At 42.6% G+C, this 15,996-nt stretch overlaps 1 protein-coding gene across 1 annotated transcript in view; it reads right to left on the bottom strand.

Moving 5' to 3' along the window:
• The window catches only part of LOC118206178 (probable E3 ubiquitin-protein ligase HERC2), a 361,668-nt gene extending 346,512 nt beyond the window's left edge, over positions 1-15,156 (bottom strand). The window contains exons 1-2 of the mRNA XM_035378468.1: positions 14,968-15,156; positions 11,184-11,367 (exon numbers count right to left, since the gene is read on the bottom strand). Of these exons, the coding sequence (XP_035234359.1) occupies positions 11,184-11,367; positions 14,968-15,093 (310 nt within the window). The 5' untranslated portion in view covers positions 15,094-15,156. The remainder of the gene's footprint in view (positions 1-11,183; positions 11,368-14,967) is intronic.
• Between the last annotated feature and the right edge of the window lie 840 nt (positions 15,157-15,996).

Here is a 15,996-nt window from a genome sequence, read left to right as displayed (position 1 = left end):
TTTGTTCAACGTATTGATTAAATATCACTTTGTATGACATATTCTTTGTAGTTTAAGGAAGAACCTTTTTATGTTGTAGTCTGATGGGGGGGAAGGGTATTGAATCTATCTCAGTGTATGCATTAGTCAAATATCCAGAAACCACTGCAATTTCAGGGACCAGGCACCACAACCACTGTCAATATAATGAAGAATAATGTCCTAGCAAATCCAATAAAATGACAGATTTCCTTAAAACGAACTCCATAATTGCTGACACTGCAAGACCAGCTACCTCCCTATACAGTACCTACCACCTACTCTCCCCCCCACCCCCCCACCCCCCCAAGCCTATTGTAAAGGTGTTGGCACAGCAAATTACGATTGTTAATATACCTTTATTCAGTAGTGCTCAAAAAGCTGAACAACACTGTTATTGTTAAAGACCACCCCCGCCCTTCTCCCCCTAACGCCCCGCCCATTTTTCCTGTCGACACACTCTCAAAAAGTAAATCAAAACAAGCTGGTTCACCGCATGAAACTGTAGAGAGAGATATGGTCTTTTTTTTTTTTCCTTCTCCCACAGCACTTCTTTTATTAAAACCAGCATAACTGAGCCTTCATAAATATATCTTCCTTTCTTATCTTCGTTCCCAGATTACGAAAACACACTTAGCCCCACGTATCCTCAGCCCTCGATTAACTCCTGAAGGAAAAAAAGTGCAGGCCTTAAATTGGTTCAATTATGGGAAAATTAACCACGATGCACCGTGCAAATGGGCTGTACACGTTTACACGCGAAAGCAATTAGCGAGTTTTGCCTATGGAAAAAAGTTTTTTTTTTCCTTTCTATTTTGGAGTGTGTAACCGAATGAACAGGATGGCAAAGAACCGCAAGCTAAATGAACACAGAAACAGAAAAGGAGCTTTGCAGTCAGTCAACGCCTGTCTTAAATGATAATTGTATCTTCCAAAATAATTGCTTTGTTTTGATAGCTAATGCGATGCTTAAGAACAAACAGAAATTACGGTAGCTGCACACAGTTCTACCTGAAGGATAACGTAATTACGGGGATTGTTTGTGCATAATCATTTCTATGTTATGTAACAAAAAATACATATGTAGTGTCCATCACAGAGCCTGCAAGAATAATAGTCGGCAATCTTCATTTAGCCAGGATAGCATCCCTGCATAAGATGCATAAGCACCTTTCAAGCAAGAATGCATGAACAAAACAAGACATTTGTAGCATATAGGGAAACACTAGTTTTTTTATCTTGTATCATCATCTTTTCAACATTATCAACCATGCAATTCTATACCTAACACCTACATACGCCAGTAAAAATGGAATGTAAAATGGAATAAAAATTCTTATTTTATCGTTTGACAATTGTGAGAATTTGTCTGACAATTATCAGTGAACCTTTAAGGTCTGTCTGAATTGCCTTGTTCACCAAGTGGCTCACAGCATTTTAACTCATTTTAGTAAACAATGAGCAGGAAAGGTAGGAATTTTCAAAACTAGTGGTCATGCAATTGATCCAATATGGGCCAAAGTTTCCAATGAATCATCTGAAGCTACGTGTTAACCAGCCAACATGCCACAGACAAAAATTCAAACAAACCTTTGTTTTTTTTTCATGATAGATATAGCAGTGGAATGTATGTATATATTTAGCGGAGACATTTAGCATTTAATCGCATGTTTCGGACACATTACTAACAATAACCATCACAGCTCAAGCAGTTCCGCGTGAATGCCGCCAAAAATCTTGTAAAAGTAACCGCAGCCACCCCAGGTCTTTCCACCGCTCCGCACAAGAAGCAACCTGTCTGAAAAAGAGAGCATCTGTACGTAGTTAGCGCCTGGCGCACCCAGCTAGCGGGCAAATATTTCCAAACTTAACTCCATCCTGCACCCCAAACTTTACAAAGCAAACTAATTAGCGGTTTAGGTGAGGTTTGCAAAGGGGAGGATTTGAAAAGGGGCTCGGTTGACTCTAATGGGGGGGGGGGGGGGGGGCGGGGGGTGTCGGACTTCTGTGCGCCCCGGGGGCTGTTCCCCAGGCTGTGGATTTACGGCTGTTTTTTAAAGGCCGAATTAAAGCGGGTCCCTCGCACTGAACCTTTGACACAGCTCACAGGGTTTTAACAACTGGGACCGCGGGGGGGGGGACTGAGTGCACCCTCTCCAGCGGGACAGCCAGAAGTGGCCAACGTTCTGAGCCCCGTCCGCCTCTACCCACCAACATTTCGGGACAACTATGGCTTACAAAAACGAGACGCAGAGATGTGGTGCTAAGCTACAGTGTGCGTTTAGCTTACGTGTGCTGAACATCAACCAAGCACAGGCTTATTAGTCTTAGTCTGTAGAGACTTTTATCAAAACGAGAGGTCTTGTTCGGCTTCCCATAAAGACAGCACACACGACAACTGACCCAAATGTAGCAAATCTGCGATGCCAGACCCGGAGGGAAACTCAGGTGAAAATGACCCTCACGGGGAAGGAGAGCAGTGAGAAATCTCACTGTTACCACCTCCTTAAAGTTAATTCAGTCTAATACGGTGCTCAGGATGGAATGGAATGCCACAACATCTGGGAGCATCCATTCACTCTGCTCTGGGATGGGTAACGTTATCTATGCAGACGGTTGAGTACCAGTCAATGGTTATTCCACTAAAGTGCAGGGTCAGTTGAGGAAGAAGGAAGATGGTTTTGTTCGCATTTCCGGGTTCCCATTTTCATTCTGAATTAAGGGCTGACAGCAGCAGACTTTAGAACACAGACACAGGACACAGGACCCTGTGCATGAGGGGCTAGTTATGGCTACAGACGACTGATGTTATTAACATCCTGCTACATTCACAGCTCTGGGCCGAAGGACTGCACAGCAACTGCCTGAAGGCTGGCCATTTGTTGCATTGTTACCTATACACCAATTACTGTAAGGAAAAAAAGGCTTACAGCAAAATATCGATGTGTGTGGAAATGTCGTCGAGTATAGGCTACCTCGAGGCAGCAGGAAGAGAGCGGCGGACGATCTTATGGGCCTTCTGCAAGAGCAAAGCAGATATCGTTTCTGACGCAACATGTCAGTGGGCCTGTATCTGAAAACTGAACTTTCACAAGACGCCGCCGTACCCACTGGACCCAAGAGGCTCCGTTGGCTGTGGAGTACCGAAATACTCATATCCCTGGACTCAAAGAGGTTTCTGAATCCTCTCGTCCTCTTTATGAGCCTGCTTCCTCATAACAAAACAGAGCCACTGTATTCTTCCGAACAGGAAATGAACTCGCTTTCAAGTGCTTGCCCTCATTGGAGGGGTTCATATTTTCTTCTTTTTTGGGCGGGGAGAGAAATGAAAAAGGAGGACAACTCCTCAGAAAGCTAATTAGACAGAAACAAATGTGGGCAAACAGGAAATCCGAACCCGTCCAGCTGCCAAAAGTAATATCATTTTCATTATTTATTTCATTATTTATTTATGGATGCATTCAGACTGAATTAATAATAGACGCCCTCTGAGAAAATGTTTGTGCTGCGATCCCATTACCGGCAGGACACGACCAGCACCGCCGTTTAGCTAGCAGGCGCGACTGTACGGCCGCCCAGCAAAAAACACAATTAGCGTGCGTTTGTTTGTTTGCTCTTGTTCCTGAAGCTGACATTTTGAAAAATCAACAATCCTTTAAAAGAATCGATGTCTTCAATGAGATTACTCTTTTTTTTTTTTTTTTGGAAATTTAAAATAATAATAATAATATGAATTAAATTAATGTTGGCTAGTCCTTGTAAAAACTATGAGTCATTTGTCATTTAAAATAAAAGACCATTTTTGCCTCAGAAGAAATTAGCGACCAGGTAGCACTCAAAACATTTGTGACACCTTTGCACAATGAGAACAAATCATACATAGAGCAGTAGTTTTCTTTTCATACTAGCTAAGACACACCAAATGGCTTGGTCTTGTGATAAAAATGTCTTATAACCTCAATGACCTCATAACGGCATGAGGCTGAATACAAGGGAAAATGTTCTTAAGCCATGCACTCCCCCATTTAAAAAGAAAAATATACATATATATATATTTGTGGGTAGGGTCCCTGGTAAAAATGTAGGGACCTGAAAACTCTTCAGACACATTCCTGGGATTTGTAGCCATGAGTAAGACCTTCCCTGCTCTCGTGTCTCGGTGTAGGACTGCCACAGCCACGTGTGACTTCATCATCGCTAAGGCCTCACTTCTGCGTTTCTTAAAGGACACGCCTTTTACGTCTGCAGAAGAGCTGCTTAAAACGTCAACATCACCGCGCTCGAGTTTTGCTAGCCTGGCAAGGTCGTCTCATTAGCCACTAATTGCCAGACTTTTCTCCCAGTCTTTTTATTTCACTCTACTTTTTATTGCATTGCAACTTCTGTTTCTTCTGGGGAAAAAAGGAAAGAAGGTAAAGGAGGGAGAGGAGAATCTCGGAAAAGCAGCTAGCTTCACAAGGGGAGTGACTGTACTGTACACCAGCGTTACAGAATCACAAACACTTCCGTCCCAAAGTTAACCTTCAGTAGAGCATAGCTGCATAGTTGACCTGCAGGACCGAATTAGCCCAGGGATATGATTGTGTTCCGGTGTTTTCCCCGAATAGAATGCACAAGATACACATAGGGGATAAACTACTGTACTACCAAAGCTCTGCCATAAAAGGTGGCACACACCTCTCACATTGCTCTAAATATCTGTGGTGAGGCAATGAGAGACAACATTAAGGACAAGGATGGTGAAAAAGCACAATTTGTAGGTTACACACACAGGTCACACACATTGCACACATTTAAAGTATTTAATATATCTGGGAAAAGTATCTTGAAATGATGTTGAGTGAATCAAATTGCCCTCGTCTTTGAGTTGAGAAATGATCCTACATATAACATTGTGTACAGAAGGGGGCTCACACACAAAGCCTCAAAAAGATGCAGAGATTTGCAATTAATCTGATAATGGGACTTGTCTAAGCCAATAAAACAGAAACATCATTGCACGGTTTGCAGATGATTTATATTTTAAATGATTTACATGTTCCAAATCCTCAGAGGTCGATCCAGATGTTCACTTCTCTCTTTCACACAACCGCCACCTCTGTCCCGTACGCAAAGACAGGCTGGTGGAAAGACACGTCGCGATTCCATGTTTTTCTGGATCTTTTAGAATTTCTGGAGATTTTGCAGCACTCGGGGTGGAACTTAAACCACACCCCCCATTCTTCAGAAGTGAAACAATGGCGCAGTAAGAACAGCCAAACTCAAAACGGCTGGCAAGCAGAGAGGCAATCGAGCATAGCAGCAATTAAATGTTTAATTACACATTTTATCCCAGCACCACTTTCACAGAAAGCATGGTCACTAATTTTAAGGATGTTTACTGCCTCCTGGATGGAGCACTCGGCAAAAATTAGGCATCTCCGCCTCAAAAAAGACGCGTGTCGAGGTGACACTTTCACGAAACAATAGCAGAACGAGCGAGCAGAATCAGTCGCAAAACAATTTTCAGAATAAAAGGTGATCATTAGGATCTTTGCATATGCTATAATTTTCTCTATACGTGTGCAGCCATTTGGAAATTTAAATTACATCTACGCACACACTCACTCACACACACAAACTTACATAACGTAATTTTTATTGGAATTTGAGTGCGGAATAGGGTATTTTAACTCGCATACTTTTTAACAGGAATAATCTAATCGCATTTGCAGTTAAACGCGTTTGACTTCGTGCTTGCGACAGGGCTTCAACCCGCTGGACTCTAGTGTAATTCACCGGTGGTGGAATGACGCATACTTGGTGGGGGGGGCGGGGGGATGTGGGGGGCAGAGAGGGGCGAGGAGAAAAATGATGGTTGCAATTACTGGCCCGTTTTGAAGCACTGTTCTGCTTTCTGTTCCGAGGAGAAATGTCAAACAGGGAAGAAACCCAAGTCTGACGGCTCAGCAGTTTTTTTTTTTTTTTTTTAACACCTGTACTGGACCAAAATGAGACAAAGAACACACACACAAATACTCGCATCTCTCTTTGTGCCTTCTTCTCCGCTCCAAAACTGGGCAGCTTAAATTAAGCTAACTACTGTGTTTAAATGAGAAAGATTTTGTTTTTTTAAATGGTTAATAATGTTGCATCATGGGATTGGGAGAGGGATGGGGGTACAGTTCTGGGTGTGTACCTGGGGCAGGTGTGCCAGTGCGGTTCTAGATATGTACTTGGGGCAGGTTTTTCAGTGTGGTTCTGTGTACCTGAGGTAGGAGTAATGTGTAGAATGTGTTACCTTGACCCTTCCCAGCATGCATTTTTGTGGGAGCAATGAGACACTGACAGAGAGGAGACCGGTGAGCGCATGTAAATATGAGTCTGGAAATTATTCAGCAGGCATAACTGACAAACAGAGAACAGGCCCCACGTCCTGCCGTGTCTCAGACTGAGACCTCACCCTCCAGGTCAACCCCAGTCTGAAGGTGGGGGGGGGGGGGGGGGGGGGGGGGGCAGGGGTCACAGGTGCACAGGGGTCAGAGAGCAGACCGGTCCAAATGCAAGCATGCACATATGTGCACATGCACTCCCTCCCACAAGCACAAATTGCATATGCAAAGGCATCCACATATGCGCGCACACGCGCGCACACACCACACGATATTAAAAATTACTGAATTTCTGAACATTACAGGGGCGATATAGCTCAGGAGGTAAGAGCGGTTGTCTTGTAGTCGGAGGGTTGCCGGTTCAATCCCCTGCCCTGGGCGTGTCGAAGTGTCCCTGAGCAAGACAACTAACCCCTAATTGCTCCCAATGAGCTGACTGGTACCTTGCATGGCAGCCTTTCACCATTGGCATGTGAGTGTGTGTGTGAATGGGTAAATGAGAGGCATCAATTGTAAAGCGCTTTGGCTAAAAATGCTATATAAATGCCATTACCATATAAATGCAATTACCATTATTATACACTGTATTATCATTATTATTATTATTATGGTAGTTGTAGTAAGTCTGCATTTGTATTATTGACATTGTTGTTGCGGTTTATTATAATCATTATTTTTTTTACATTTATATACTTATAACAAATTTTTATTTTATATACTTTTCATCAAAACACCCATGTTGCGTTTAACCAGTTGTAGTGAGTGAGTGTGGAGTGGTCCTGTGATTGTGCGTGCTCGTCCTCTCTCTCCCTCTCTCTCCCTCTCTCTCCACGCAGACATCGGGCGGGCGATCACGAGAGCGCGTTCGGCGAGGAGCCTCATCTGTTACGGTGAGCCGAGCCGCACCTCCGCGCGAGGGCGGACGACAGGGTGTCAGGGGCGGCTGACAGTGATGGATGCGCCAAATTCTCTAGGCAAGTCAGGCGCTTGGACACATTAACAACAGGCACCTGCTTTCCCGTACAAATCTATTAAAAGATAACGGCAATGGCCGCTCGCGCTATATTAGTAAATTATAGCTCCGCGGTACCTGTGAGCACGGATTTCCTTTTTTCTCCACACACCCCCCCCCCCACCCAACTCACCCCCCCAAAACCCCCGTGAGGGATGGCCAGTCTAACAGTGCCACCTAGTGTTACAACGCAGCTACTTCAGTTTTGACATTCAATTATCTGCCCTAACTTCACACTGAACATGAACAACATCTCCGCCTGTCCTTTTTAATGTATAATATACAACACATATGAAATAAAACTGGGACTATAGGCTACATGGGACATGCACATTCAATATAAAGCAATGCATAACAAAATATATACAAAAAATGGCATTTTGTTTAAGGTGTAACAAATGTCCATGATTACTCAGTGTGACTTCTGGAATGCAAACATTTTTTAAAAGATTAGGAGTGATAATATAAACTAACTAAAGAAAATGCATTGTAGACCACTCAACACTAATTCGCAGTATGCAAATTGTACAGATGAGCCTCACCTTCATCTTAAACCTAAACACAATACATGTGCAAGAGCTCAGATATAAGACGGGCAACAAATGAACATGAAGAGATTATAAGACTTCCATAATGATTCTTCACATCTGTGTCAATCCCATAACTTCGTCAAAAGCCTTCACTTTTTCCTTCGTCTGAACCAGGTGTTAATTCCACACGCATAAATATGAATGTTGTGATTTGTTATTTCTTGCTTTTGATAGAATAGCATGGCCATACTGAGTGCTTGTCTTTAATGGACTCTTGCACATTTAAGAAGAGTGTCCTGTTTTCAGAAAATTGTCTTGCTCAAAGGACTAGGGCAAAGTACTGTGAGTTGTCTCCGTCTTTAAATAGAGGGTTTAAAGCTGCTTTTCTTGAAACTATTTATTCTGTCTTTTTCTCGTTTTTTCTCGTTTCTTTCAGATTGCATTGGCAAAGCACTTTAATTTGATCTACATTACCCCCGGTGGAATTAATACAGTTGTTTCTCGAAATGATTGAAAAATCTTTTTTTTCCTGTCAGATCCAATGGACAATTCTAATAAAGGATATAAATAAATACAAATAATAATAAATAATGTGCGCAATAATAAATATGCCATAAGGTCATCTAACAGAACAGTATTAAAAAAATTATTATTATTATTATTTTTTTTTTTTTAAACTTTACTTATTCTGCTTAATTTGTTTTTTTTTTTTTATTGTTGCCACTGCTTTCTGGAGATTTGTTTTGCCATTCATATTGAATCGTGACACAAGGAAATTAAATTAAAAAACACACACAAACACACACACAAAATGTACAAGTAGTAGTATTCAGAGCTTTACTCTGCTGTAATACAACTGCTCATCTGCGCTCTTCCTCTGCCCATTCAGACTGATTAGAGAGCTCGGTATCCTAGTCTCTGTACTCGGTACATCTGTCCCTGTAGGATGTATTCCACAGAAATGTATATGCCCACGAAAGGAGACAGGGAGGAGACATTTTGGCTACAATAATACACCAGTAACACCAATAACACATCCACTTATTGTGCGATTCACCTCATTTTGAACCTTTTTCCCCACTGCATGTATAGGTGGTGGAAACAATCAGCTCACAGGTGCACAGCAAGAAAGAATAATTTCATTTCTGTATATATGCCTGGGCAAATGTGAGTGTGAGTGTGTGTGTGCGTGTGTGTGCGTGCATGTGTGGCAAGAGAGCAGAAGCTCACTGCTCACACCTTTCCAAGACCTCTCAGGTGAGGAGGCTTGTAAGCTGTGATAGAATGTGCATAAGCTGTGTGAGTGTGTGTGTGGTTGTGTGTGTCTGAGGCAGAGAGAGAGCGCAAGAGCGAGAGAGAGAAAGACCAGGTCAGTCATCCACCGCCTCCAGAAGATTACTAAATTACGATCCTTCCGAAACTAACTCGGCGTCCAATTACGCGCGAGAGAGAGACAGAGGGCCGGTCTCCGCTCCAGCAGTAGCCGCCGCCAAACCTCTCATTTCGCGTTCAGGTTGACGCGGCGAGATTGAGGAGGCCGGCTATCAGCGCCATTCATATTTCATTATCCTCGCGGAAGGAAGACGACTGCACCGGTCTTCGGGAGAAGGAGGAGGAGAAAAAAAAAACGAATCAATAGCATCCTCTTAAAGCCCAGGTCGTGAGATGTGTATTTATTTGCCACGGCAACAGCGCGAGACTGTAAATCCATTTCTCCTCTACAGTGATAATGAGGGGAGACTCCTGCCTAAATGATCGCAACACGGTCGATATAAAAGCAGAGATAAGTCTAATGCGGAGGGCCAGGTAGGAGACTGAACCTTGTAAATTTGCAGTAAGTAAATATTTGAGTGCACAGGGCAGAATGAATGGGAACAGTAAGTACTTTACGGCCAGCACTTTGTCAGGGACGTAAGTGCCTTCGCTCCTCAGCGCTCGGACCCGGCGCAGAATTTACAATCGTTCGAAAAGTGACAATGCGCAAAAATTACTACTTTTTCAGACCGCTAAAAACCCTCGATAAATCTCCATCCTGGATGCCTCTTATTGTCAGTTATCATCGGGTGACAATGCTTTTTGCCGTCGTCGTCCTGACAGAAATATGATGTGTGAAACAGCGATGTCACATCACTTAGCGTGATTTAGCCCGAGTCGGCCGGGCGCCATTTTAATCAATCAAATTTGTCACGTTTTACTGTAATGATCTCGCGGTGGGCCCCGGCGATAAGGTGATGTATAAGTCTTATCTGCGGCTTGATTTAAAACAGCCCGGGGCTAATGCGCGGGGAAAGCGGTGCTCTCCTTCCTCACCAGGTTTCTGTCAAATTGGCAAATAAGCTGGAGAGTATTATTGCCTCCGCTAGGAGTCGGGGGGGGGGGGGGGGTCCTATCACTTCACACACCGACTTTATGCGTGTTGTGAAGCCTATATATCTACGCGCGGGTCATGTGACAAGCTCGATGATGCGTGTAAATCACGGAGCTCTGGGGAAAGGCCGTGTGTGGGGACGCCGTAGAGGCAAATATGCTCTCTGGGTTTCCGTTTTTCTTTTTTTGTTTTTTTTTTGGTTGTTTTGTGGGTGAAATTGTACCTATGACACAAAAAAGATTTGTTTTTGTTTATGACCTGCCCTGAAAAAAACAAAAAAAAAAACAATTGAAGCTCTCGTACACCAACACGCAGCTTAGAGCAAATCCTGCTTCACCTTATTTCAACTCTTGCCATTGACATCAATCATCAGCCCCTCTCTGCGAGTACTGAAAAATGACGGAGTACACGGGTGCTGGCCGCCCCCCCCCAGACGAACACTCACACGGTACCACACTCATTTTTAATCACGCGTCTTCCATTAAATCAAAGGAGAGAAGAAATCAATGCAGAAGACAGATTTGACTGGATTTCCAATTTCTCACACTCTACCTGCTGTAAAATATCTGTAAAATATATGAAACATATTGCCTGCCGATGAGTGTTTTCCACACGTTGCCTAGCAACCAGTCATTGGACTCAATTAAGGGCAAGAGTGCTAAAAATGCTAAATCAGTGCCAGGGCACTTCCATATCATTTGGTGCTACGTCCAGCAGGCAAACACATTCAAGGGAAAAGTTGTTGTACAATGAAACATTCCTGAGGGTGCCCCTTCCAGCCATGACATCATCAGAAATAAGCAACGGATGGATAAACGGTTTCGGCGGGGGGGGGGGGGGGGGGGGGGGGGGGGTTGTCGCAGCGGACAGAGAGCGAGGGGTACCTGTGACGACAACGGAGTGGCAGGAGCCGCACGCCAACAGCTTGACCCTTCCCAGCTTCCCCGGGGTGAAGGCCTCCAGTGCGCCCCTCTGGGGGGACACGTCCCTGGTCCCGCCCCGTCCGGTCTGTCCGAGGTCTCCAGAGCCCCAGCACAGGAGCTCCACCCCCGGGCCACACACTGCCTCCTACAGGAGGGATGAGAGAACAACACCTGTCCGTTACACAGCCAGATAGTCTGCAGGCTGGACACATGATAGAAAAGAAGAAAGAAAGAGCTCTTCTCAATTTACACTGGAGAGTGCATTTATTTCCTACTGGAATCTGCAGAGACAAATTAACACTGAGCGTTTTACTTTGCACTATCAGGTAACATGAATGACTGCTCGGGTTAAAATAGATTTGTTAATTTCATTATCTTAAAAGGAGGATACAGCACAGACAGAAAAAAGATAAGTACAGCAGACAGACTAACCAAGTGTCAAACAGACTGACTGATTTACAGTCTTATATGCAGACCTCAAAGACGAGATTCTTTCAACAGCAGGAACAAGTGACTTGAACAACAAAGGTACAGTTTAGCACAAGTAGGCCAACCAATCCATAGGATGAAAATGGTAAATAATTGGCCTACATATACTCTTACACATACACTCAAAGCAGAGGATCAGATCCCATTAATGTATTGACAATTTGCTGAGGCTATAGATATTGCATCTTTAGGGCACGTCTGGCATATATTTCTCATAAGTCTTCATATCCTGAAATATTTCTGAGAAAAAAATTGTATAATCGAGCGTCTTTATATATATATATTCACAAGAGAGAGACCTTAAGGCCCAATCAAAAGTGTTTTATATTTTTCAAGTATCAATCCTGAAATTCCTTTTTTTATTTTACATGCATTTTACAAAAATAGATTGAATCACACATCTTTAAATTTCTGCAAAGTCACAGCCATGATTAAGTTAATCTGAGCCATGTTCAACACATCCATGCATCCAACCCCATCCATGCTTCTTTGTGGCAGGGGTTCCCAAACTTTTTTTCTGATGCGACCCCAAATGAATGTTCACAAATTTACGCGACCCCAACATCCTGCCCACACACAGATGCCTCATGTCTAACAACACTGTTCGGCCATAACTGCATTGGCGATCTAGCATACGCCCTCTCGTGCCTCATTGCAGCCTACATTCGCATGTTTTAAAGATACAAAAAATGACAAAAAAAAAAAATTATGATTTTCGCCCAAAATTTCATGCGACCCCATCCTCAACCCACATTTTAGAAACCCCTGCTCTATGGCATATGTTATTACATTATATTACATTATAGGCATTTAGCAGACGCTCTTATCCAGAGCGACGTACAACAAGTGCATAGGTTCATGATGTAGAGGTGCAAAAGAAACACTAGAGTGAAGTAAGGATCGTAGTGCCAGAAGTGACCACATCGATCAGGACTCCAACCCTGTAGAGTAAGCTTGTTCAGCAAGCAAGAATCCTACCAAGTACAAACTAGCACTGGAATCACATCTAATCACACCTAATCAGACAAAAACAATCCTGCCAGATACACTAACATAATCATATTATCCTAACTAGGTACAGTGAGCTGAACTATAGGCTAGGGAGGGGTGGGGAGAGGTGCAGCCTGAAGAGATGAGTCTTCAGTCTGCGTTTGAAGGTGTTATGTCTTGCATCTTATAACCTCTCAATATATCTTCTAATCGTTCAGATAAACATTTGCAGAACACGGAAGGCGGGCGTTTATTTCAGTCATTACATTTTTAAACAATTTGAGGAAAGTTAAACCAACTACATTTAACATTTTCATTTAGTGTCAAAGCAAAGAGTAAACACTGGTTTTCAACAAACAAATGTTTTAAAAATCACAGCAGCTCTTTCCAGTTATTAAAGTTTTCATTGAACCCCTGGCTTTCAGGCAAATCATACTGGTGGCCTAAACTCATTTTTATTATTATTTTGAAAATTGCCCTTTATACTAATTAGAGTTTGACCCTGAAAAATACTGCATGACCCTACCGTCAAATTCACGCCCACACCTTGACAGTGTTATTATAGTTCTATTCCCAAGGAAGGGAAATAATCTGAATTTTCTGAAAGAGCAAACCAATAGGTAACCTATTACAAAAGTTTAAGAGATCAATAGCTAATTTCCCTGCATTGATTACCACTTGAACATTTAGAAATGTGCCCTGCGGCCACAATATGCGTTTAGCAGTGAGTTCCCAATTGGTCCTCATAAGTATTAAAATTATTGATTAAGAACAGAGGACTAAAAATGTCAAGTTGTTCATTAATCTTAAGAACTGTACTTGATCAAGACTGTCTCTTACACTAAAAGCCAGGATGTATTTGTTGATTTGTGTTTTACAGTATTTGGCAGATCATATGAAATTAAGTATAAAAATTATATTATACAAAAATATGTTTTATGAAGCATTCATGCCCTGTCACTTCACATGCAACATCTTGAAAAAAAATTAGCTTGATATTGATTATTTATTGACCCATTCAAATACCCCTTCAAAAATATATTTAGTTTGTTATTAAATGTGATTCACCAAAAGACTCTTGAATGTAATACTTAATGCTCATAAAACAAGTGCATGCATATAAAAAAAAAATTATCTTCAGAGCTGAATTGTATTAGTTCCCACTGTCCTTATGTTGCACATCTCATGGTTTGTAGAGACTAGTCAGATCTAACGTTATTTTTATTTTTTATTTTTTTTACAGTCAAACTGCAGTTGCCGAGTTACATCGGATCGTTGTGCTGACTGGGAAGTTTAACTTTGCCGTCCCGTGACCACCCAAGTCCAGGGCTGGCTGCTTCTCGGGTGCTAGGTCTACGACCGACCAGATCCAGCTATCTAAACCGCCACCGGCAGGCCCCACATAGTAAGCGTATTTTCTGCTAGCGGCTTGGATTACCGCCCTGCTTTGGGAGGTCGCTAACTTTATCCTTTCGCAACAGTATCCGCTTTTCTGAGGAACAGGACCTGGAACACTGAGAGACTTTGACTACTACAAAGTACACTTCCTGAACTTCAGCCAATTTATGGAAACAAAACTAGTCCCTGCTCTCCTTTCATACACAATTCTGATCAGTTCCTGGTTCACAGGCCGTCATCAAATATATCCCCTCAGAAGTATCACTTCCAGAAAATTATTTTTTCCTGTCAGTGATACATAGTGTTAATTTCCAAATGCATACTGAACTGAAGGAATGTCTAGCAATGCAAACAAATCTCTTACTCTCACTGCTTACTGTTCAGTAATGAAAATCAGCTTTTCTTTCCTTACATGTATTCAGTAATGAAAAACAATGTGTATGCCGATGTACCCTGGAGCTATGTCCGCCATGCTCATGCATAAATGAGCATCAGAAGTCACAGGTCTAAGAGTGCTGCATAAACGCAGTGAAAGCACTGAATCAGCTCTCAAAGCATATCCTTGTTTACTTTCCCAGAGGCCTTATCAAGACAATGTGAAACATGTCCTCTTAAAGGTTCACCACTGAGGGCTTTGCAGTTTGCTTGGTTTCTCTAATTAAATCAAACGTACAACACCCTGAAATGTCTGTGTGTAACTGTGAAGTTCAGAGAAGGACCGTTCCGTGTTCTGTTTCCATAATTACTTCCTGATCATGTGGGCTGCATGTGGCTGAAGTAAGAGAGGGGGAGAGTTGTCCCTGGCCAGGTGGAACAGACAGACATTTTGTTTTCAAAGTGACCGCAGATAAGACCGGAAATTACTGACCTGGGTAGACATGGCCTGGACTGCCGGCGTCTCACTTGTGAAACAGCGAACGGCGTCTGCGGACGGAGACGTCGCCATGGCTTCCCCCAAGCCAGCTTGTGTTTTCTGTAGCAGCCGAGCGGCCATGGCTCCAGGGACACCGCTCCCTCCCCCCTGCCACCGCCATTCATCACACAGCCACGGCAACCATCTCCGTAGTTACGGCTGTCCTGGCGCGCTCACCCTCAGCTTTGTTCCCTCTGAGACCAGTTCGCCACCAGTGGTCTGTCACCGCGACCTAGAGCCATCTGACTGACTCAGCGGCCTCTTTTCTCTGGACTTGCTTTGCATTCTCAACCCAAGTAGAGAAAGCCTGATCTAGCCAGCCTTAAAATTAAATCAATATAACAATGCCATTAAAAAAGTCTTATAATCAAAATTAATGATCCATATGCCAGTAGCTTTCTCTTACAATATTATCTGCACAACTGCCAAAGCAGCATACTCTCCATTCGCTAATAAAACCATTTTAAAGCCAATCAGGATTTTTTATTTTGCCCCCAGAAACCACCCACTCCATTACCACATTCTATTTTTCACCAGGATGGATATCCCATCAAATTTTAAAATCTAATTTTGTCTTTTATACAGCGATTGGCAACAGAATTGAGTATCTGGCATTGCCATTAAGAAGAAAAAATGATAACCACTTAGGTAAACTTATTATGAAAATCATGCTAACAGAATATCTTTCTTACATTGCCTGGCCATTGTTTTTTATGTCTCCTGTTTACTGTTTTTATAGCCAGAAATATTTTGGCACGTTTAATATGAGCATCTGCAACACTTCAGTTAAAGACATCTGCACATTGGAGGATCATTTGTTTAACAAGACATGTGTGGATTAATATCAACTTTTTCCAAAGAGCAAGGCATTTTTTTCATTTTTCTGCATAAGTGCAGTGACCTTTAATTTTCAAAATTATTCTGATCAATAAGTTGATATTAAAAAAACGGATTTAAGGTTTCACTTATTGAATGTTTCTTTGG

Source organism: Anguilla anguilla, chromosome 10 (genome assembly GCF_013347855.1).
Source record: "Anguilla anguilla isolate fAngAng1 chromosome 10, fAngAng1.pri, whole genome shotgun sequence".
In the NCBI taxonomy this organism is placed as follows: Eukaryota; Metazoa; Chordata; class Actinopteri; order Anguilliformes; family Anguillidae; genus Anguilla; species Anguilla anguilla.
This window is presented reverse-complemented; position numbering and strand designations above follow the sequence as displayed.